The 24,676-nt window shown below is 43.5% G+C and overlaps 3 protein-coding genes and 1 non-coding gene across 4 annotated transcripts; 3 read left to right on the top strand and 1 right to left on the bottom strand.

Annotated features, from left to right (window-relative positions):
* Positions 1-1,863: 1,863 nt before the first annotated feature.
* Positions 1,864-1,951, bottom strand: trnay-gua (transfer RNA tyrosine (anticodon GUA)). The gene is given in 2 exon segments: positions 1,864-1,899; positions 1,915-1,951. It is a non-coding gene; the product is annotated as a tRNA-Tyr (tRNA).
* A 3,132-nt stretch (positions 1,952-5,083) lies between these two features.
* Positions 5,084-10,441, top strand: LOC143012516 (uncharacterized). Its single transcript, XM_076165662.1, is given in 3 exon segments — positions 5,084-6,600; positions 8,110-8,546; positions 8,548-10,441. Coding segments are annotated over 3 exon segments (3,276 nt in total). The 5' UTR covers positions 5,084-5,094; the 3' UTR covers positions 9,881-10,441.
* An 8,224-nt stretch (positions 10,442-18,665) lies between these two features.
* LOC143012526 (tripartite motif-containing protein 16-like) lies at positions 18,666-21,290 on the top strand. The gene has a single exon (XM_076165685.1). It carries the CDS (start codon positions 19,162-19,164, stop codon positions 20,800-20,802), a length of 1,641 nt encoding a protein of 546 aa, XP_076021800.1. The 5' UTR covers positions 18,666-19,161; the 3' UTR covers positions 20,803-21,290.
* Positions 21,291-22,415: 1,125 nt separating this feature from the next.
* LOC143012527 (tripartite motif-containing protein 16-like) lies at positions 22,416-24,507 on the top strand. Its single transcript, XM_076165686.1, has one exon. It carries the CDS (start codon positions 22,451-22,453, stop codon positions 24,017-24,019), a length of 1,569 nt encoding a protein of 522 aa, XP_076021801.1. The 5' UTR covers positions 22,416-22,450; the 3' UTR covers positions 24,020-24,507.
* The last annotated feature ends 169 nt before the right edge of the window (positions 24,508-24,676 follow it).

Raw genomic sequence — 24,676 nt, 5'->3', positions numbered from 1 at the left:
ACAGATTTACCGTCAGAGCAGACACAGGCAGTGCGGTGATTGGCTCGTTCGTGTTCCGGCCTGCAAGTGATTGGTGGATTCCGCGCATGCGCCTTTAAAGAAAACAAACTAATACGAGACAAATAAGGGTTGTTTTAGAATAAGTTAGGACCCTTTAAAAAGGGAATCCCGGGAAAACTGGACATATGTTCACCCTGTGATTGAGTGAGCCTGACGTTGCTATATTCCAAAACAAGTAAAAGGTAACAGGAGAACATTTAGAGTCATGAGTTAATATGAGAGTTACATCAATGTGGATACATCTGTGCAGAAAAATGTTTGTGTTTTATTACTGCAGTAGATAAATCTAAATTGTACCTGGTTGCATGACTGGATCCGCACTAATGTAACAGCACTAAAGACAGCATTTCATAGTGCTTGCAATTTGACTGTGTGTCTTTTTTATTTGTAAGCCTTTGTGCTTCATTATTTATATCCTTTCATTGCACCGATCCACCCAGGATATAGGTTTGTATGGGTTCAGTGTTAAAATAGGGCCAGCTTCCTGCATTCAGGAGGAAGTGCAGCATGTGAGTGCTAAACTATCATCAAAAGAGACACTTTTAGAGCAATAAAGCCTGTTTCCAAGTCAAAGCATCCATTCCATTCCTGTGTAGCTCAGCCGCATTAATGGAGCAGTGGGAAAGTGGTGCCTTAGAGTCTTTCAGCTGAAAAAAAGGCAAAGAGATGAATCATGAAACATACATGGATTGATGCCAAATATATTAAATCACTTTTCTTTTTTTTAGGAGAAAAGAGAGAAATCAAGGCAGATATGAGCTGAGTCACAAGGCCGCAGATATGCAGGAGTACAAACAAGCAAGTGGACCTGGATGTGGATGAGGCAGAGTGAGGAAGAGGAGATCAAGGCTCACTCTCCACGAGAAACCAAGGGGAAGGGAAGGAACATACAGAGACGGTGTAGGAAGGAAGGCTTTGATTGATGTAATGATCGAAATAAGAAGTAATGGTTTATAATATTAGTCATTCACCATAATAATAGTATTTGTTGGAATGATTGTAAGGTTATGTGATTATAATCAGTTAAGGCCCATTTAATTGGTGAATCTATGAAATAATATCATACATAAGTTAATTATGTAATGGCAGAGAATCATGTTAATGTATCATTTAATCATAGAATATGTGCATATTGAAATATACTGAGGAGGAGCAGGAGGAATTTCAGAGACAGTGGAAAAGCACAGATGAAGAAGAAAATGTCCTGAGCTAACCTGAGAGAAGAGGAAGTAAACGATTAAAAACACTGCTGAAGTTACTGGTTGTTATAGCAAACCTAAGTTCATATCCTCAATTGTGAAATCAAAATGGTTTATACATATACAGTAATAAAGCAAGTCCAATAAAGCTTCAGACTGTCAGCTGATTTGCTAACTGAACAAGCCGAACAAAGTTGAGCAAATCTGGAGCAGAGTATAAGAATAACACCCAAGAGTTTTGGAGGTTGAGGAACTTCACCCTCAACGGTTAAAGGAGACAATCTGCTCAGAGAGGGAGAGAGAGAGCGACCCTGGAAAGATTGCTGGCTCCAGTCCAAAAAGGCACTGTTCAAGGAGAGATCTGAAGGCTGACAAACAGAGGACCTCAACTGGCCCCTGAGAGGCTACAGTGTGGGAGTGATGAGGCCCATCGGGCATCGCATCCACCAAGGGAAGGCATCCCTGTGTAGTCATCTGGTAGCTCACTTGAAGACCATGGTGGCAGTGCTGCTACATCCTGGTGCTTGGAATGACCTGCAGTCAGATAACAAAAACCTCTATCCTGAGGGAAATTGTTGAGGGACAAGTAGGAGAAAATAAACACTCCTTCGAGCCGGATTTGAACCAGCGACCTAAGGATTTCAGCTGTTATCATCTACAGTCCTCCGCTCTACCAACTGAGCTATCGAAGGAAGCTACAGGATGAGAATCAGCTGATCATCGTACCAAAAACACTGAAAAGAGGCTAGAGAGAGAGTCTTAGCCTGGTTATATTGGTGGAAAGTGGTGCGGGAGCACAGCTGGAACTGAGACAAAACCTGAACCTGGCCAGCCCAACAAAGACTTCAAGCTGGTAGCCAGACTGGCCGAGAAACAAAGAGGACAACCTAAGGAAGAAGAGGTTGTGCCAGGTTGAAACAAATGGGGCAAACAACATGACAAAGATAATGAAAGTATCAGACCACAAAGCTGGAACAATAAAGATGGATGATCAAGTATAGGACAGGAATGTATTTTAAAATACACAACAAGGCCAATGAGAAGAGAGAAGTCAATTCAAGTCCAAGGAAAGACAGACACGAGCCCCATCATTTCACCAGAGGAACAGGAGGAAGGGTACAGTTACTACAGTTATGCAGGAGTCCAAGCCAAGCAAGTGGACCAATACCCAGAGGACTTGGTTGTTGATGTGGCCTACATGTCTCAAATAGCAGAACTAGATCGAACTTTGCCCTCTACGAGCAAGGAAGAGGCCAAGAGGAGAAGTGCCAAGACAGCATACGCCATCATAAAAGAGAGAAAGAAGCACTAAAAGGGGGGTCAATACGAGCTTGATTAATTGTTTGATTTATTGTTGAGTGAATCTAAGATGTAATGGTACAATGTAATTCCACAGAAGTAATGTTAATGTCTCATTTAATCATAAAATATCTGCTTGTAATAAACCAAATGGAACTGGAAATGAGTTCAAGCGTAAACATCTCTCCTGTTTATAGTAATATATAGTTGACTCTTATTGACTTAGAATGGGATTTTGAGGTTTTTGTTCTACTGCACATACAACTACATATAGTATTGGTAACATTTGTATATTTTCATTCCTCCCATAAAACATCTTAACACATTTAACAGCCTCTCCTCAGTGGTGTAAACTATAAAGTGAATGATTAAGCCATTATATTTGAAATCTGAACTTTAACTTTAACAGTCTAGTCATAACATTAACTTTGAAACGTTCGAGGAAGGGAGGATGTTTTTCAGTTTTGTAATTGTATCCTGGCAGTTCTGCATTGAAATATGTTAAAGAACACCTCAAGAATTGGAGGAGCTTGTGATGTGATTAAAGTAGGTTTAAATATAGCCATGTGGATATTGCTAAAACACTCCTGAAGAAGCAGATGGTCTGACTTAAGATGCTTCTAATGTCTGTTTCTATTTTTAAAAGGTCAAGACAGTGTGTGCTTAATGCTTCATCCACACCAATCCCATAGATGATCACTGAGTGTGTCAAACAAAGTTTTCTAGAGGAGAGTAGAGCCCTGAATGTTGGCAGAAGATTAGTGCTGGATTCATACAGCATCACTTTTCAAAGCTCTTGATCTGAAAGGTATGAGAGACAACTAGCAGCATAAATGTGCAGAGGAAATGAAGGCTTAAAACCTACGCAACCCTCCAGAGTCCAATGTTATTAATACAGTTTCACAGTTTTTACACAGAACGTGTCTTTCATTAACACTTGATAAGCGGCAATTTTGTCTTGAATAATATTGACAATTGTGCCAAGCTTCTGTGTGTGTGTGTGTGTGTGTGTGTGTGTGTGTGTGTGTGTGTCTGTGTGTCTGTGTGTCTCTGTGTCTGTGTGTCTCTGTGTCTGTGTGTCTGTGTGTCTGTGTGTGTGTCTGTGTGTCTGTGTGTGTATGTGAATTTGATCACATGTCGTGTGTGTGTGAATTTGATCACATGACAAACATCATTAAATAATACACACATGTTTTTTTCTAGAATGAACATGTTTTATTATTATTTTACTTTATTTTATTTTATTTTATTTTAATCGAATAGAGAGCAGAGCTAGTATGATATAATACAAATGATATAAACTATCGAAGCTTTCAGAGTCATTTTGTTGCTCTGCTTCGGTATCACAGTGATGTCATTTAGGCACATATCAAGTCATTCATTAACCCACAAGACACCTTGATGCACTTGGACAGGGTTCATTGTGATCCAGCCTATAAACCGAATCTCCTCATGAGACCTGTTACCGTAGTTACTTTCCATCACACAAAGAGGGGAAAACGAATCCTAACCTTGGGGGAATGCAAAGCTCCTCCTGCTGATCTGGTGAGGGCCACAGGCACCACGATGCAGTCGCTACAGAGAAAAATATCAGCGCTGGGGGAAGTCTTGGTATTTGTCTCAATCAGTGAGGACAGACCTGCCATCAGGGGAGGACTGCGTCACTGTTCAGGGGCTATATGGGGATAAACAGCTTGTACCCATCAGCTGTAGTCAAACACAAGGATATTAGAAGAACAGAGAACCGCAGAACATTTGGATACAATGACAACATTTCTAATTTTAACACATAACTGTCAGTCGGTGCACCTGAATCACAGTACACAGGTGAGACCAGATAACCACATAATCAGTACTGGAGCATTTGGAATGTTGGAGTCAAGGTGCAAGCGTGACATGATGTGACGTTACCTGTTGAAAGCTCATAAATGCCACCCTGCATATATTTATGATGGAAGCGTTCCAGCTCCTCATTGATGTGCAGGTCGAAACAGCAGCGAAATGTTTGGTGGAGGGTGCTTTATTTTACTGTCGACGCCAAGTATAATAGAGAGGATCTCATGTAGCAAATGAATGAGTTCTATGCCAGGACCAACAATATTTTGTCCACAGATATGTTCTGACAGTCCTTTCTTACCTGCACCAAAATGAAAAGGAAATATTTGTTTACATTGAAATAAAGCTCACAAAGACCAAAGATTTCAACTGTGAATGCTGAGCAAAAATACTTTAAAATTTTCTTTTTGTGACATATATACTATGAAAAAATCATGATTTTCACTTCCTGTTGTAAACAAGTGCAATATTCACAGTGCGTCTGTAAAACTGCTCCTGTTCCTGGAATATGTTAACCCTCCATGCACTCTAAGATGGGTGTAACCCTCATGTACTGAAGTTCAGAGCTGACCATCCACATTCACTGCAGATCAGCAAAAGAACAAAGAGCAAAGGAGGAGTTTTGTTTGGCGTTAGAGCTCAAAGTCCTCTCACGTCAGAGGAAGTGAAACTCATATGTTCACTGTCACTGAGAGGTGAAATGGCGCAGCAAGTAAGTCAGCTGGATCAAGCTAATTTTTGCTGTCCCATCTGTTTGGATCTGCTGAAGGATCCAGTGACTATTCCCTGTGGACACAGCTACTGCATGAGATGCATTAGAAGCTTCTGGGATGGAGAGGATGAGAAGAATATCCACAGCTGCCCTCAGTGCAGACAGACCTTCATACCGAGGCCTGTCCTGGTGAGAAACACCATGTTTGCAAATTTAGTAGAGGAGCTGGAGAAGACAGAACTCCACTCTGCTCCTGCTGATCACTGTGCTGGACCGGCAGATGTTGGTTGTGATTTCTGCAGTGGGAGAAAACTGAAAGCCATCAAGTCCTGTCTGCAGTGCCTGGTCTCTTACTGTGATCAACACCTCCAGCCTCACTATGACTCCCCTGGCTTCAAAAATCACAAGCTGGTCGACCCCTCCAAGAAGCTGCAGGAGAACATCTGCTCTCGTCATGATGAGGTGATGAAGATGTTCTGCCGCACTGATCAGCAGTGTATCTGTTATCTCTGCTCTGTGGATGAACATAAAGGTCACGAGACAGTCTCAGCTGCAGCAGAGAGGACTGAGAGGCATAGAGAGCTTGGAGAGAGTCAGCTACAAGTCCAGCAGAGGATCCAGGACAGAGAGAAAGACGTGAAGGTGCTTCAGCAGAATTTGATGGCCATGAATCGCTCTGCTGATAAAGCAGTGAAGGACAGTGAGGCAATCTTCAACCAGCTGATCCGTCTCACTGAGAAGAAACGCTCTGATGTGAAGCAGCAGATCAGATCCCAGCAGAAAACTGAAGTGTGTCGAGCCAAAGAGCTTCAGGAGAAGCTGGAGCAGGAGATCATTGAGCTGAGGAGGAAAGAGGCTGAGCTGCAGCAGCTGTCCCACACAGAGGATCACATCCAGTTTCTACATAATTACACCTCACTGCTGCATCTCAGTAAATCTATACAATCAGCCACCATCAAGATCCGTCCTCTGAGGGCCTTTGAGGAGGTTGTGGCGTCTGTGTCAAAGGTCACAGATAAACTACAGAACATTCTGAGAGAGGAATGGACCAAGAACTCACCGACACTGACTGATGTGGAAGTTTCTCTGTCACCAGCACAGCCCAAGACCAGAGCTGAATTTCTAAGATATTCACGTCAAATCACATTGGATCCAAACACAGGGAGCAATGATCTGTCATTATCTGAGGTAGATTTTTCGCAGAACCCCCCTTCTATCGATCAGAATATTTATGCGTACCCCCGTAAATATGTCTCACCCGGGAGAGCATGCCAGGGGGGACCGCTGGGGAACCAGGTCCACTGGAGAACCAGGGGGCCGAGTGGTTCCCACTATGTTCCCAAGGCGCCCCTGGGAGCGGAGTTGGGGGCGTGGCGGAGTGGTTCCCACTTTGGCCCCAAGGCGTCCCTGGGAGCGCAGTTGGGGTCGTGGCGGAGTAGGTCCCAAAACCTGCCCCCAGGGACTCCCGCCCCCGTGGACGGGGATGAGGGACAGTGAGGCAATCTTCAACCAAAAATCACTGATATCAACTGATTTGGATGATCCACAGTCAATATCTTTGGTGGATTTGCTAAATTTTCCAGGAATTCAAGTCTTCAAAAATCATTTCAAATCACACTGGATTAGTAGACACTGGATTGGTTATTATCTGAAGGGAACATAAAAGCATGCTTTATGGGACAAAAACAGTCATGGTAATGAGCTGTAGAGTGTGAGATGTACATTTTAAATCATTCATAACTGTGAGATAAGTCACTGAAGAGGACGGATGGTGTTCTTTATTGTTTTTAATGTTCTTTCTCATGCATTAGGGTGTTGATCTGATGAGGTGATGTTGTGCTTAAGACACTGAATCATTTGAATGATTGAATCAATCTGTAAATACAAAGTTTAAATAAAAATCTGGTGAAGTATTTCAATGCTTTTTTTGTGTGGAGGCTTTACAAATGCAGCTGCTGATGTGGTAAAAAGTGTTCGTCCTACTAAAATGAAAAATAATTTTCTCTGAAATCAGTTGAAACTGATAAGTTGCACGTTGAACAAAAATTACAATGGCCTGACAAAATAATAAATACCATCAGGAGGGATAATAAATCATTGAATTGCTGTGATATTTCAAGGTGACTATTTTCTTTAATTAGCATCACAGGTGTCTTCAGTCTTATAATGAGTCTTTCAGCCTATTTAAATGGAGAAAAGTTTCCTTTTTATGTGTTTATATGTTTCATGGGCTTTTCATTACATACTTAAAGGGCTTTTGGATTAAGAATAGCTTTACTTGGAAATCCTTCATGCTTACAAACACACACTCTTTGTCTGAAATGATACATCACATGTGGCTGTACTGTTGTTGGCCTACAGAGTCTCTCTCCCTTAGCACTTATGCCCACAAGAGTGCAACAGTAGATCCACCACTGAGACTGCCTTGGCACAGTTGACATCATCTGCCATTCTGACGAGGACATGAAAACAAGATGGCATTAATAACTCTTCTAAAGACACATACACATTTAGTAGAATATCTTTACATGCTCCTGCTCGGTCATAAGTTGCCAAGTCGGCGTATCCAAAACCACTGTGCTGTACAGGTATGTAGTGCTGTCCGTCTGAACAGCAGCAAAAGGAAATGTTTGGCGGAGGGTGTTTTTTTTACTATGGATGCCAAGTATAGTACAGAGGATCTCATGTAGCAAATGAATGAGTTCTGTGCCAGGACCAACAATATCTTGTCCACAGAAATGTACCGACAGTCCTTTCTTATTTGCACCAAAATGAAAATGAAATATTATTTTACATTGAAATAAATCACGGAAAGAATAACGCTTTCAAGAGTGAATGCTGAGCAAAAATACTTTTACATTTTCTTTTTGTGTGATAATTGAACTGTCAAAATAATGACTTTCACTTCCTGTTGTAAACAAGGGCAATAGTCACAGTGCGTCTGTCAAACCGCTCCTCTTCCTGGAATTTGATTAACCCTCCCTCTTCTTGGATTCCACTCAGACTTCCTGTTCCTCCCTTCACAGATCTGCACTCTTCGATGGGTGTAACACTCATGCACTGAAGTTCAGAGCTGACCAGCCACATTCACTGCAGATCAGCGAAAGAACAAAGAGCAAAGGAGGAGTTTTGTTTGCCGTCAGAGCTCAAAGTCCTCTCCCTTCTGAGGAAGTGAAACTCATACGTTCACTGTCACTGGGAAGTGAAATGGCGCAGCAAGTTAGTCAGCTGGATCATGCAAACCTTTACTGTTTCATCTGTCTGGATCTGCTGAAGGATCCAGTGACTATTCCCTGTGGACACAGCTACTGCATGAGATGTATTAGAAGATTCTGGGATGGAGAGGATGAGAAGAATATCCACAGCTGCCCTCAGTGCAGACAGACCTTCATACCGAGGCCTGTCCTGGTGAGAAACACCATGTTAGCAAATTTAGTAGAAGACCTGTCTGCAGTGTCTGGTCTCTTACTGTGATCAACACCTCCAGCCTCACTATGACTCCCCTGGCTTCAAAAATCACAAGCTGGTCGACCCCTCCAAGAAGCTGCAGGAGAACATCTGCTCTCGTCATGATGAGATGATGAAGATGTTCTGTCGCACTGATCAGCAGTGTATCTGTTATCTCTGCTCTGTGGATGAACATAGAGGTCACGAGACAGTCTCAGCTGCAGCAGAGAGGACTGAGAGGCAGAGAGAGCTTGGAGAGAGTCGGCTACAAGTCCAGCAGAGAATCCAGGACAGAGAGAAAGACGTGAAGGTGCTTCAGCAGAATTTGATGGCCATGAATCGCTCTGCTGATAAAGCAGTGAGGGACAGTGAGGCAATCTTCAACCAGCTGATCAGTCTCATGGAGAAGAAACGCTCTGATGTGAAGCAGCAGATCAGATCCCAGCAGAAAACTGAAGTGTGTCAAGCCAAAGAGCTTCAGGAGAAGCTGGAGCAGGAGATCATTGAGCTGAGGAGGAAAGACGCTGAGCTGCAGCAGCTGTCCCACACAGAGGATCACATCCAGTTTCTACATAATTACACCTCACTGCTGCATCTCATTAAATCTACACAATCAGCCACCATCAAGATTCGTCCTCTGAGGGCCTTTGAGGAGGTTGCAGCGTCTGTGTCAAAGGTCACAGATAAACTACAGAACATTCTGAGAGAGGAATGGACCAAGAACTCACTGACACTGACTGATGTGGAAGTTTCACTGTCACCAGCACAGCCCAAGACCAGAGCTGAATTTCTAAGATATTCACGTCAAATCACACTGGATCCAAACACAGCGAGCATACGTCTGTTATCATCTAAGGGGAACAGAAAAGCAACATGGGGACTAAAACAGTCATATTGTCGACACCCAGACAGATTCATTGACTGTACTCAGGTCCTGAGTGCAGAGAGTCTGACTGGACGTTGTTACTGGGAGGTGGAGGGGAGACTAGGAATTACAGCAGCAGTGGCATACAAGGACATCAGCAGAACACGGATTGAAAGTGAATTTGGAAAGAATGAAAAGTCTTGGGCATTATATAATTTTGGTGACAGTTATTGTTTCATGCATAACTTTAGCAGCAGTCGTGTCTCAACCTTTCCGTACTCCTTCAGAGTGGGACTGTACCTGGATCACAGTGCAGGTCTGCTGTGTTTCTACAGCGTCTCTGACACCATGACTCTGATCCACACAGTCCAGACCACATTCACTCAGCCGCTCTATGCTGGACTTGGGTTACGTAGGGTTGTGTTTGGGTCAACTACAGCTGAATTGTGTGAGCTCAAGTAGAGAGTGGTGATAAAGTTGAACCAAGAGAATAACAGTTAGAGTCTAAGTGATCATTTCTTCATGTAAACTTGTCAGCTGTTGTGTGGTTTGTATATTTCATATGTTTGTGGTGTTTCTGTGATATTTCCTGACATTTCTCTTCCAGTCAGACGCTCAGCATACAGATCTTCATACAAATGAATATCTTAAAGAATGTTTATGTGATTCCTGCTGAATAGCTTCACTTTGTGTAGCTTGACAGCCAAAAATCCTTGTCTTTGATTTGATCCGTTGGGATCATATAAAGCAACAAGAGTCATCAGTGTAATCTGATCAAAGCAATCATAGCAATGAGCTGTAGAGTGTGTGGCAGAGCAATGAAATGTACATTGGAAATCATTCATAACACTGTGAGATAAGCCACTATAGAGGATGGATGGTGTTCTTTATTGTTTTTAATGTTCTTTCTCATGCATTAGGGTGTTGATCTGATGAGGTGATGTTGTGCTTAAGACACTGAATCATTTGAATGATTGAATCAATCTGTAAATACAAAGTTTAAATAAAAAATCTAGTGAAGTATTTCAGTACTTTTTTCATTGTTTGACTTGTACACTATGTGAGAAAACAAGCAGATATTTTAGTCCACCGGATAAACTCTGCTAAACCTGCCTCCTCATAGTCTATCATGCTACAATGTATATATATATATGTACTGTGTATATATACACAGTAGACCATAAAGTTGGAATAAAAAATCATTCCAACTTTGTTGACGACCGTGTATTACTTTGCCAGAAATATCAATATATGAGAATATAGGGGCCTTACCTGAACACACACCGGACCAATCTGACATATAAATCTGACATATAAATGTTAAAATGATAAAGCTTTCAGGTCAAAATGTTATATTGAACGTCACTTCCATTTTCATAAAGCTGGGTCATAGAGTTTGTGTGGAGGCTTTACAAATGTATCTGCTGATGTAGCAAAAAGTGTTTGTCTTTCTAAAATTTAAAAATAAAAAGCCCCAATTTTCTCTGAAATAAGTTGAAACTGTTAAGTTGCACTTTGTACAAAAATGAAAATGGCCTGACAAAATAATAAATACCATCAGGAGGGATAATAAATCATTGAATTGCTGTGATATTTCAAGGTGACTATTTTCTTTAATTAGCATCACAGGTGTCTTCAATCTTATAATAAGCCTTTCAGCCTATTTAAATGGAGAAAAGTTTCCTTTTTATGTGTTTATATGTTACATGGGCTTTTCATTACATACTTTAAATAGCTTTTGGATGAAGAGTAGCTTTACTTGGAAATCCTTCATGCTTACAAACACACACTCTTTGTCTGAAATGATACATCACATGTGGCTGTACTGTTGTTGGCCTACAGAGTCTCTCTCCCTTAGCACTTATGCCCACAAGAGTGCAACAGGAGATCCACCACTGAGACTTCCCTGGCACAGTTGACATCAACTGCCATTCTGACAAGGACATGAAAACACGATTGCATTAATAACTCTTCTAAAGACACATAAACATTAAGCAGAATATCCTTACATGCTCCTGCTTGGTCATAAGTTGCCAAGTTGGTGCATCCAAAACCACTGTGCTGTATGAATTGCTGTCTGTCTGAACAGCAGCAAAAGGAAATGTTTGGTGGAGAGTGTTTTTTTACTTTGGACACCAAGTATAATACAGAGGATCTCATGTAGCAAATGAATGAGTTCTGTGCCAGGACCAACAATATCTTGTCGACAGAAATGTACCTACAGTCTTTTCTTACCTGCACCAAAATGAAATAAGGAAATATATTTTTTACATTGAAACAAAGCTCAGAAAGAAGAAAGATTTCAAGAGTGAATGCTGAGCAAAAATACTTTTAAATTTTCTTTTTGTGTGATATTTAAACTATATTGTCATGTCTTTGGTAAAGATATTGTTAATTGTGTAAAAAAGGTTTGAGTAATATTGTTAGAGAGAGACCTCGTTTCGGTAGAGCATAGTTTGTTTTCGTTCAGAGTGAGCGCTCCTCTCCGCAAAGACAATCTTTGAAGTTTCTTCGCTGCAAAGTCAGTTTGAATAACAGAAAGAGGTCCGAACTCGACTCATACACGGCAAATGTGTTTTCCTTCGGTCGAACTTCGGCAACTATTCGTCTTTGTAAGTATAAATGTGTTCAGGAGCACCTAGGTTGAGGTCACATGTATTTATTTGAACATTTGAGAATTAGAATTATTGGTGGTTACACCAAGCTAGCTACATGCCTCACGTACGATGCTAATTACACGTGTATGGTAGCAACTTGTATGCATGTATGTTCCATGTACTGTGTAGTTTGTAATACACACTCCTTTTCGTTTGTTTCAGTTACAATATAATGTAGATATGTTTAATAAACATACAAGAGACCTCCAAACAAGAAAAGCAAGCCTTGTGTACGGAGTCTACTTCATTAGTTCGCTAGCTGTCTAGCTTCACAGAGCCACGTGTCGTGAGGACAGCATAGTAAAAAGACGACCACTCGGCGGGTTCAAGCATCACAAAGCTACATTAAGCCAACATGAGTCTACGTTCCGGCAAAGCCTACCTGAGAGAATACGAACAACAGAAGGAAGCAGATCCAGAGCTGTTGTTCAGAGCAGCAAGGTGCCGGTGTGACCAACTGTCACCGAAGAAACAGCAACAATCACCTCCACGCAGCAACAAGTCCAAGGCTCCCAGCAGGTGTTCACACTCAACATCTACAACCGGTTCATCTGCCATAAAGGCCTACGCCAAAGCACAAGCGGCTAAAGCTCAACTCGCTTTTGCAGAAAGAGAAGCAGAAATGATGAGACAGAAAGCGGAGTTAGAAGCAAACATGCTGAAACAAAAGGCTGATTTAGATGCCAGTCTCCACATACTACAATGTGAAAAAGGAGTAGCTGCAGCTGAAGCAGAGGCTGCAGCCTACGAAGAATCAGACAGTCAAAGCGGGGAGTCAGGTATGGAACCTCTTACTGAAGCTGAGCCATGTAGTGCAGTACAGCGCACCAGTGAATAGGTGGAGCAACACTGCAACCTACTAGTGCAACCACAGCCACCAGTTGACCAAGTTATAGTTGCAACTCAGCACGTTCTCCCACCACCTAAGAGTGACATTAAACATGAACCAAAAATAAAAGTAGGTCCAACTCACACCTACCCATTTGACCCTCTAGCCAGCACTTTACAACCCACAAACAACACCCAAGCTGAATCAAATAGTGCACAAGAATTTGCAAAGTATCTCATCCGTAAAGAATTAGTCAGCACTGGTTTATTACAATTCGATGACAGACCAGAAAACTATTGGGCTTGGAAAGCTTCATTTGTTAGTGCAACTAAAGACTTGAACCTGGTGGCTAGAGAGGAACTAGACCTCCTGACAAAGTGGTTAGGGCCAAAGTCTTTCGAGCAGGCCAAACGGATGCGGGCCATACACATCCTCAATCCTGCTGCAGGAATAAAAATGATCTGGGAACGCCTTGAGGAGTGTTATGGCTCCTCAGAGGCTATTGAGGACGCTCTCTTAAAAAAGATTGAAGAGTTCCCCAGATTAACAAACAAAGATAGCAGCAAACTAAGAGAACTTGGTGACATGCTGTTGGAGTTACAGTGCGCCAAACTCAATGGTACACTCCCAGGGCTCGCGTACCTGGACACAGCACGAGGGGTGAGACAAATAGTGGAGAAACTCCCTTTCAATCTGCAGGAAAAGGTGGACCTCTGTTGGAACACAATACAAAGAGACCAATAGAGTGTCATTTCCCCCTTTCTCAGTTTTTGTGCAGTTTGTTCAGCAACAAGCAAAAATGAAAAATGATCCAAGCTTTGCCTTATCCAGCTGCAACAATCAAGTGTCCACTCGCACAGAAAGGTCCACACCATACAACCGAAAGGCCACTGTGTCAGTAAACAAAACAGACATCGATTACAACCAAAGTGGTGCAGAACAAAAGAAAATAGAAGAACCAGATCGTCTCTGCCCGATTCACAAAAAACCACACCCCCTCAAAAAATGTAAGTCATTTCGAGATAAACCAATTGAGGACCGCCAAGCCTTTCTCAGAGAGCATCGCATTTGTTTCAGGTGTTGTGGTTCAGTGCAGCATATCACAAGAAACTGCAAGGCAGCAGTTAAGTGTGTGGAGTGTGACAGTCCCAAGCACATTTCAGCACTTCATCCAGGTCCCACTCCTGTCCCCAGAAAAGACACAGAGGAGAGTGCAGACACCGAGGAGAAACCAGAGAGCCCTCTTGCGGTCGTCTCCAAGTGCACAGAGGTATGTGGTCAGAGTGAAAGCCCACGCTCCTGTTCTAAAATCTGTTTAGTGAAAGTCTATCCAGAAGGGCAACAGGATAAAGCACGTAAAATGTATGCTGTGATTGACGAGCAGAGCAACAGGTCCCTGGCGAGGACAGAGTTCTTCAACCTGTTTGAAATCAAAACTACTCCTGCTCCTTACATGCTTAAGACCTGCTCAGGCAAAGAAGAGACTGCAGGCAGGAGAGCTGCAAACTTTTCCATACAATCCATGGATGGAAAATCAAATATCAAGCTGCCTCCTTTGATCGAATGTGACTCAGTGCCAGACGACAGATCTGAAATAGCTTCACCTGAGATCACACAGCATCATCCTCATCTCCGTCCAATTGCAAACAAAATCCCACCTGTCGATCACCACGCTCCTATCCTTCTCCTCCTGGGAAGAGATATCCTCAGGGTGCACAAGGTACGTGAGCAGATTAACGGGCCCAATAACACTCCTTATGCCCAAAGGCTGGACTTGGGTTGGGTTGTAGTGGGGGAGGTGTGCTTAGGTAAAGCTCACAGCACAACAGCAGTCAATGTTTATAAGACACACATGCTAGACAATGGACGCACAACTTACTTTGAGCCATGTCCAAACGTCATAAAAGTAAAAGAGGACTACAGTGTCAGGTCCTCGCAAAACGCACTGACAGTAACAAACAGTGTGGACACAACAGACAACACACACAAACTAGGTCAGTTTGTATTTGAGAGAACTGAGTCAGATGACAAAGTAGCACTGTCTATAGATGACAAAACTTTCCTAACTGATGGACAATGCAGTTAGTCAAAACAAAGAGAACACTTGGGTCGCTCCTTTGCCCTTCCGCTCTCCAAGAAGGAGGCTCCCCAGTAACAGAGACCTAGCACTAAAACGTCTCCACTCACTCAAAAAGACTAGAAAAGAAACCAGACATGAAAGATCACTACATTCAGTTCATGCAGAAAATGCTAGATAACGACCAAGCTGAACTTGCTCCACCTCTGCCTGAAGGTAGAGAACACTGGTATTTGCCAACGTTCGGCGTATACCACCCGCAAAAACCAGATCAAATACGAGTCGTATTTGATTCTAGTGCAGAGTGTAAAGGCACGGCCCTAAACCAAGTACTGCTTAGTGGACCAGATCTGAACAACTCGCTGTTAGGAGTTCTGCTGCGGTTTAGAAAAGAGCCAATAGCCCTGACAGTTGACGTGCAGCAAATGTTTTATTGCTTTGAGGTGTGTGAGGAACACAGAGACTATCTTCGCTATCTCTGGTTTGAGGACAATGACATCACAAAAAATGTTATTGAGTATAGAATGAAAGTACATGTTTTCGGGAACAGCCCGTCACCCGCTGTTGCCATTTACTGCATGCGACGGGCAGCAAAAGAGGGTGAACGAGAACATGGCATAGATGCCAGACAGTTTGTTGAGAGACAATTTTATGTTGATGACGGGCTCACATCTGTTGCCACTCCTGAACAAGCAGTTGACCTGTTAACAAGAACAAAAAACATGTTAGCAGAATCCAATTTACGGCTCCATAAAGTAGCATCAAACTGCAGCCTAGTCATGGAAGCGTTCCCTGTGGAGGACCGCGCAAAAGACTTGAAAGATTTGGACCTAGGAGTAGATCCTCTCCCAGTTCAGAGAAGCTTAGGACTCTGTTGGGACTTACAAACTGACAGTTTCACTTACCTTGTACCCAATGAGACAAAACCATTCACACGCAGGGGAGTACTGTCAACAGTCAATAGTTTATATGATCCTTTGGGCTTTGCTGCTCCCATAATCATGCAGGGCAAAGCACTACTCAGAGAATTGTCATCTGAAGAGAGAGACTGGGACGCACCCCTTCCCCCAGAAAAGGAGGAAGTGTGGGTCTCATGGAACGAGTCATTAAAAGCCCTTGAAGATTTGCGAATCAAAAGGTGTTACAGCACGGGCTCATTGAGCAACATGAAAAGTAATGATCTGTGCATTTTCTCTGATGCATCTACTGTAGCTATTGGTGCGGTAGCTTACTTGCGCTCCTTAGACAGTCAGGGTCAGTACCACCTAGGGTTTGTGATGGGGAAGTCCAAACTCGCTCCTCGGCCTGCACACACTGTCCCACGGCTAGAACTTTGCGCAGAGGTACTTGCAGTAGAAATGTACGAGTGGATTAGAGACGAGCTAGACATTGGAATCGACAGTGTTAAGTTTTTCACTGATAGTCGCATTGTTTTGGGATACATACACAACTCCTCCAAAAGATTCTACATGTATGTAGCCAACCGTGTCACACGCATTAGGTAATCCACACAACCTGACCAATGGCACTACGTACCAACTGAGGTAAATCCAGCTGACCAGGCAACCAGGTTCATCCCAGCCGCTGAGCTCGAAAACAGTATCTGGTTCAGTGGCCCAAGCTTTCTTTGTTCAGACAAACTCTGTGAATCAAATAAAGACAATGCATTCTCACTTTACACTTCGCCCTGAAGTGGAAACACTCACAACAGCAGTATCAGAATCACAGCTAAGTTCAGAACGTTTCCAAAGATGCTCAAGCTGGACATCAGCATGCAAGGCAACAGCAAAACTCATTCATGTTGCTGCTTCCTTCAAACAACAAACAAGTGGAGAAAAGGGATGGAAAAGTCTTAAAGAAAGTACAAACGTGAAAGAACTCACTCAAGCCAAAAATGTCATCATCCATTCAGTTCAACACGACGCATACAAAGAGACATTGAAAAAGTTAAAAGAAGGAAAGAAGATCAACTCAAAAAATGACACACTAAAAAAGCTCAGTCCAGTAGTGGATAAAAGTGGACTGTTACGCGTCGGTGGTCGTCTCTCCTTCGCCGACCTCACAGAGGATGAAAAGCACCCTTTGATTATCCCTTCCTCCAGCCACATTGCCACGCTCCTCGTCAGACACTTCCACGAACAGTCAGCCCATCAGGGACGACACATCACGGAAGGTGCTGTCCGTGGTGCTGGTTTCTGGATAGTTGGAGGTAAGCGCCCGAGGGAGGCAGTGGCTCAGTGGGTAGTGCTTCCGCTCAGGAACCGGAGGGTTGCCGGTTCAAGCCCCTGCCGAGGTGCCCCTGAGCAAGGCACCGAACCCTCAATTGCTCCCCCCTCTGCGAAGGGTGGTAATGTAATGTAAGTCGCTTTGGATAAAAGCGTCTGCCAAATGATCGTAATGTAATGTAATGTAATGTAATGTGTCCTCTGTAATACATAACTGTGTCACATGCCGCAAGTTGAGAGGCAAAGTGCAGACCCAGAAAATGGCGGACTTGCCCGCAGACCGAGTAACACCTGAACCTCCTTTCACAACGGTAGGACTGGATGTGTTTGGGCCATGGACAACACGCCGCACAAGAGGTGGCTGTGCCCTTAGCAAACGGTGGGCTGTCATTTTCTCATGCATGACTACCAGAGCCGTGCACATTGAACTGATTGAAACTATGTCCACAGACAGCCTTATAAATGCTCTAAGGAAATTTGTCTCTATTTGGGGCCCAGCTAAGCTCTTGCGCTCAGATCGAGGGACTAATTTTGTGGGAGCTTGTAAAGAACTGGGTTTAGACACAGACAAATCAGCAGTGGGAAAGTACCTCCAAGAGAAGGGGTGCTCATGGACTTTCCCATATGAGACGCATGCGGAGGGCATGCGTCTCATATGGGAGGGTCCTGGGAGCGTCTTATAGGGGTGGCCAGACGTATCCTTGATGCAATATTGTTAAAAAATGCTCAGACATGTCTCACTCACGAGGTTTTAAGCACGTTTATGGCCGAAGTCATGGCTGTTATGAATGCGAGGCCTCTCGTCCCAATATCTGCAGACCCGGATTGTCCAACAATACTAACACCGGCAATGTTACTTACACAAAAGTCAAGCGCAGTTTCTCCTCCTTCTGGAAACTTTTCCTCTGGACAGTTGTATGGAAAACAATGGAAACAGGTACAACAGCTCGCGGATACGTTTTGGAAAAGGTGGAAAGGAGAATACTTGTCAACGCTGCAGAAACGCACGAAATTGACTGAAAACCAACCAAATGTCAAGGAAGGAGATGTGGTCCTGTTGAAGGATGCACAAGCCCACAGGAATGAATGGCCTATGGGACTGATAGTAAAGACTTCCCCCAGCAGTGACAAAAAGGTCTGCATAGTGGAAGTGCGGATTGTCAAAGAAGGGGCCGCTAAAGTGTTTCTTCGACCTATATCTGAGATTATTGTCTTGCTTTCAGAGAATGAGTGAATGTGCCATGTAACTCGTGATATTTTTCATGTGTTCTTTGGTATTTGTGGTGATATAATGTGATTATATAAAGCGGGGAGTGTCATGTCTTTGGTAAAGATATTGTTAATTGTGTAAAAAAGGTTTGAGTAAAATTGTTAGAGAGAGACCTCGTTTCGGTAGAGCATAGTTTGTTTTCGTTCAGAGTGAGCGCTCCTCTCCGCATAGACAATCTTTGAAGTTTCTTTGCTGCAAAGTCAGTTTGAATAACAGAAAGAGGTCCGAACTCGACTCATACACGGCAAATGTGTTTTCCTTCGGTTGAAGTTCGGCAACTATTCGTCTTTGTAAGTATAAATGTGTTCAGGAGCACCTAGGTTGAGGTCACATGTATTTATTTGAACGTTTGAGAATTAGAATTATTGGTTGTTACACCAAGCTAGCTACATGCCTCACGTACGATGCTAATTACACGTGTATGCTAGCAACTTGTATGCATGTATGTTCCATGTACTGTGTAGTTTGTAATACACACTCCTTTTCGTTTGTTTCAGTTACAATATAATGTAGATATGTTTAATAAACATACAAGAGACCTCCAAACAAGCAAAGCAAGCCTTGTGTACGGAGTCTTCTTCATTAGTTCGCTAGCCGTCTAGCTTCACAGAGCCACGTGTCGTGAGGACAGCATAATGGGTGTAACCCTCATGCACTGAAGTTCATAGCTGACGAGCCACATTCAATGCAGATCAGCGCAAGAACAAAGAGCAAAGGAGGAGTTTTGTTTGGCGTCAGAGCTGAAAGTCCTCTATCTTCTGAGGAAGTGAAACTCATTCTTTCACTGTCACTGAGAGGGGAAATGGCGCAGCAAGTTAGTCAGCTGGATCAAGCTAATTTTTGCTGTCCCATCTGTCTGGATCTGCTGAAGGATCCAGTGACTATTCCCTGTGGACACAGCTACTGCATGAGATGTATTAGATGCGTCTGGGATGGAGAGGATGAGAAGAATATCCACAGCTGCCCTCAGTGCAGACAGACCTTCATACCGAGGCCTGTCCTGGTGAGAAACACCATGTTTGCAAATTTAGTAGAGGAGCTGGAGAAGACAGAACTCCACTCTGCTCCTGCTGATCACTGTGCTGGACCGGCAGATGTTGGTTGTGATTTCTGCAGTGGGAGAAAACTGAAAGCCATCAAGTCCTGTCTGCAGTGTCTGGTCTCTTACTGTGATCAACACCTCCAGCCTCACTATGACTCCCCTGGCTTCAAAAATCACAAGCTGGTCGACCCCTCCAAGAAGCTGCAGGAGAACATCTGCTCTCGTCATGGTGAGGTGATGAAGATGTTCTGCTGCACTGATCAGAAGTCTATCTGTTATCTCTGCTCTGTGGATGAACATAAAGGTCATGACACAGTCTCAGCTGCAGCAGAGAGGACTGAGAGGCAGAGAGAGCTTGGAGAGAGTCAGCTACAAGTCCAGCAGAGAATCCATTTCAGAGAGAAAGACGTGAAGGTGCTTCAGAAGAATTTGATGGCCATGAATCGCTCTGCTGATAAAGCAGTGAGGGACAGTGAGGCGATCTTCAACCAGCTGATCCGTCTCACTGAGAAGAAACGCTCTGATGTGAAGCAGCAGATCAGATCCCAACAGAAAACTGAAGTGTGTCGAGCCAAAGAGCTTCAGGAGAACCTGGAGCAGGAGATCGCTGAGCTGAGGAGGAAAGACGCTGAGCTGCAGCAGCTGTCCCACACAGAGGATCACATCCAGTTTCTACGTAATTACACCTCACTGCTGCATCTCAGTAAATCTACACAATCAGCCACCATCAAGATCCGTCCTCTGAGGGCCTTTGAGGAGGTTGTGGCGTCTGTGTCAAAGGTCACAGATAAACTACAGAACATTCTGAGAGAGGAATGGACCAAGAACTCACCGACACTGACAGATGTTGGAATTTCTCTGTCACCAGCACAGCCCAAGACCAGAGCTGAATTTCTAAGATACTCACGTCAAATCACACTGGATCCAAACACAGGGAGCAAAGATCTGTCATTATCTGAGGTAGTGGTTCCCGGTTTTTCGCAGAGCCCCCCTTCTATCCATCAGAATATTTTTGCGTCCCTCCGTAAATATGTCCCCTGGGAAGAGCGTGCCAGGGGGGACCGCTGGGGAACCAGGTCCACTGGAGAACCGGGGGGCGGAGTGGTTCCTACTTTGGCCCCAAGGCGTCCCTGGAAGCAAAGTTGGGGTCGTGGCGGAGTGGTTCAAACTTTGGCCCCAAGGCGTCCCTGGGAGCGGAGTGTGGCTTGGGGCGAAGTGGCTCCCAAAACCTGCTCCCAGGGACTCCCGCCCCTGTGGAATCGGCGGGGGAGTGAGGGACAGTGAGGGGATCTTCAACCAGAAATCACTGATATCAACTGATTTGGAAGATTTACAGTCAATATCTGTGGTAGATTTGCTGAATTTTTCAGAAATTCAAGTCTTCACAATCATTTCAAATCACACTGGATTAAAACCCAGCGAGCATAAATGTGCTATTATCCTTTTTTTTCTTTTTAGCTATTTGTTATTATTAAAGCACACAGTGTACATGACATTGTGTTATTATCTGAAGGGAACATAAAAGCATGCTTTATGGGACAAAAACAGTCATGGTAATGAGCTGTAGAGTGTGAGATGTACATTTTAAATCATTCATAACTGTGAGATAAGTCACTAAAGAGGACGGATGGTGTTCTTTATTGTTTTTAATGTTCTTTCTCATGCATTAGGGTGTTGATCTGATGAGGTGATGTTGTGCTTAAGACACTGAATCATTTGAATGATTGAATCAATTTGTAAATACAAAGTTTAAATAAAAATCTGCTGAAGTATTTCAATGCTTTTTTTGGGTGGAGGCTTTACAAATGCAGCTGCTGACGTGGTAAAAAGTGTTCGTCCTACTAAAATGAAAAATAATTTTCTCTGAAATAAGTTGAAACTGATAAGTTGCACGTTGCACAAAAATGAAAATGGCCTGACAAAATAATAAATACCATCAGGAGGGATAATAAATCATTGAATTGCTGTGATATTTCAAGGTGACTATTTTCTTTAATTAGCATCACAGGTGTCTTCAGTCTTATAATGAGTCTTTCAGCCTATTTAAATGGAGAAAAGTTTCCTTTTTATGTGTTTATATGTTTCATGGGCTTTTCATTACATACTTTAAAGGGCTTTTGGATGAGGAGTAGCTTTTCTTGGAAATCCTTCATGCTTACAAACACACACTCTTTGTCTGAAATGATACATCACATGTGGCTGTACTGTTGTTGGCCTACAGAGTCTCTCTCCCTTAGCACTTATGCCCACAAGAGTGCAACAGGAGATCCACCACTGAGACTTCCCTGGCACAGTTGACATCAACTGCCATTCTGACAAGGACATGAAAACAAGATGGCATTATTAACTATAAACATACATAAACATTTAGCAGAATATCCTTACATGCTCCTGCTCGGTCATAAATTGCCAAGTTGGTGCATCCAAAACCACTGAATGAATGAGTTCTGTGCTAGGACCAACAATATTTGGTCCACAGAAATGTACCGACAGTCCTTTCTTACCTGCACCAAAATGAAAAGGAAATATCATTTTACATTGAAATTAAGCACGGAAAGGACAAAGATTTCAAGTGTGAATGCTGAGCAAAAATACTTTTAGATTTTCTTTTGAGTGAAACATAACCTATAAAAATCATGAATTTCACTTCCTGTTGTATACAAGGGCAATATTAACAGTGCGTCTGTCAAACCGCTCCTCTTCCTGCAACGTGATTAACCCTCCCTCTTCTTGACCTCAACTTAGACATCCTGTTCCTCCCTTCACAGATCTGCACTCTTAGATGGGTGTAACCCTCATGCACTGAAGTTCAGTGCTGACCAGCCACATTCACTGCAGATCAACAAACATAGAGCAAAGGAGGAGTTTTGTTTGGCGTTAGAGCTCTTCTGAGAAAGTGAAACTCATACGTTCACTGTCACTGAGAGGTGAAATGGCGCAGCAAGTTAGTCAGCTGGATCAAGCTAATTTTTGCTGTCCCATCTGTCTGGATCTGCTGAAGGATCCAGTGACTATTCCCTGTGGACACAGCTACTGCATGAGATGCATTAGAAGCTTCTGGGATGGAGAGGATGAGAAGAATATCCACAGCTGCCCTCAGTGCAGACAGACCTTCATACCGAGGCCTGTCCTGGTGAGAAACACCATGTTTGCAAATTTAGTAGAGGAGCTGGAGAAGACAGAACTCCACTCTGCTCCTGCTGATCACTGCTATGCTGGACCGGCAGATGTTGGTTGTGATTTCTGCAGTGGGAGAAAACTGAAAGCCATCAAGTCCTGTCTGCAGTGTCTGGTCTCTTACTGTGATCAACACCTCCAGCCTCACTATGACTCCCCTGGCTTCAAAAATCACAAGCTGGTCGACCCCTCCAAGAAGCTACAAGAGAACATCTGCTCGCAGCATGGTGAGGTGATGAAGATGTTCTGCCGCACTGATCAGCAGTGTATCTGTTATCTCTGCTCTGTGGATGAACATAAAGGTCACGAGACAGTCTCAGCTGCAGCAGAGGGGACTGAGAGGCATAGAGAGCTTGGAGAGAGTCAGCTACAAGTCCAGCAGAGAATCCAGGACAGAGAGAAAGACGTGAAGGTGCTTCAGCAGAATTTGATGGCCATGAATCGCTCTGCTGATAAAGCAGTGAAGGACAGTGAGGCAATCTTCAACCAGCTGATCCGTCTCACTGAGAAGAAACGCTCTGATGTGAAGCAGCAGATCAGATCCCAGCAGAAAACTGAAGTGTGTCAAGCCAAAGAGCTTCAGGAGAAGCTGAAGCAGGAGATCATTGAGCTGAGGAGGAAAGACGCTGAGCTGCAGCAGCTGTCCCACACAGAGGATCACATCCAGTTTCTACATAATTACACCTCACTGCTGCATCTCATTAAATCTACACAATCAGCCACCATCAAGATCCGTCCTCTGAGGGCCTTTGAGGAGGTTGTGGCGTCTGTGTCAAAGGTCACAGATAAACTACAGAACATTCTGAGAGAGGAATGGACCAAGAACTCACCGACACTGACTGATGTGGAAGTTTCTCTGTCACCAGCACAGCCCAAGACCAGAGCTGAATTTCTAAGATATTCACGTCAAATCACATTGGATCCAAACACAGGGAGCAAAGATCTGTCATTATCTGAGGTAGGTTTTTCGCAGAACCCCCCTTCTATCGATCAGAATATTTATGCGTACCCCCGTAAATATGTCCCACCCGGGAGAGCGTGCCAGGGGGGACCGCTGGGGAACCAGGTCCACTGGAGAACCGGGGGGCCGAGTGGTTCCCACTATGTTCCCAAGGCGCCCCTGGGAGCGGAGTTGGGGGCGTGGCGAAGTGGTTCCCACTTTGGCCCCAAGGCGTCCCTGGAAGCGGAGTTGGGGTCGTGGCGAAGTGGTTCCCACTTTGGCCCCAAGGCGTCCCTGGGAGCGGAGTTGGGGTCGTGGCGGAGTAGGTCCCAAAACCTGCCCCCAGGGACTCCCGCCCCCGTGGACGGGGACGAGGGACAGTGAGGCAATCTTCAACCAGAAATCACTGATATCAACTGATTTGGAAGATTTACAGTCAATATCTGTGGTAGATTTGCTGAATTTTTCAGAAATTCAAGTCTTCACAATCATTTCAAATCACACTGGATTAAAACCCAGCGAGCATAAATGTGCTATTATCCTTTTTTTTCTTTTTAGCTATTTGTTATTATTAAAGCACACAGTGTACATGACATTGTGTTATTATCTGAAGGGAACATAAAAGCATGCTTTATGGGACAAAAACAGTCATGGTAATGAGCTGTAGAGTGTGAGATGTACATTTTAAATCATTCATAACTGTGAGATAAGTCACTAAAGAGGACGGATGGTGTTCTTTATTGTTTTTAATGTTCTTTCTCATGCATTAGGGTGTTGATCTGATGAGGTGATGTTGTGCTTAAGACACTGAATCATTTGAATGATTGAATCAATTTGTAAATACAAAGTTTAAATAAAAATCTGCTGAAGTATTTCAATGCTTTTTTTGTGTGGAGGCTTTACAAATGCAGCTGCTGACGTGGTAAAAAGTGTTCGTCCTACTAAAATGAAAAATAATTTTCTCTGAAATAAGTTGAAACTGATAAGTTGCACGTTGCACAAAAATGAAAATGGCCTGACAAAATAATAAATACCATCAGG

The sequence above is a fragment of the Genypterus blacodes genome, unplaced genomic scaffold (assembly GCF_046128005.1).
Source record: "Genypterus blacodes isolate CSIRO-AG114 ecotype Tasmania unplaced genomic scaffold, CSIRO-AGI_Gbla_v1 ptg000148l_1, whole genome shotgun sequence".
In the NCBI taxonomy this organism is placed as follows: Eukaryota; Metazoa; Chordata; class Actinopteri; order Ophidiiformes; family Ophidiidae; genus Genypterus; species Genypterus blacodes.
The sequence above is the reverse complement of the archived record's forward strand: the minus strand, read 5'-3'. Positions and strand labels throughout refer to the sequence as shown.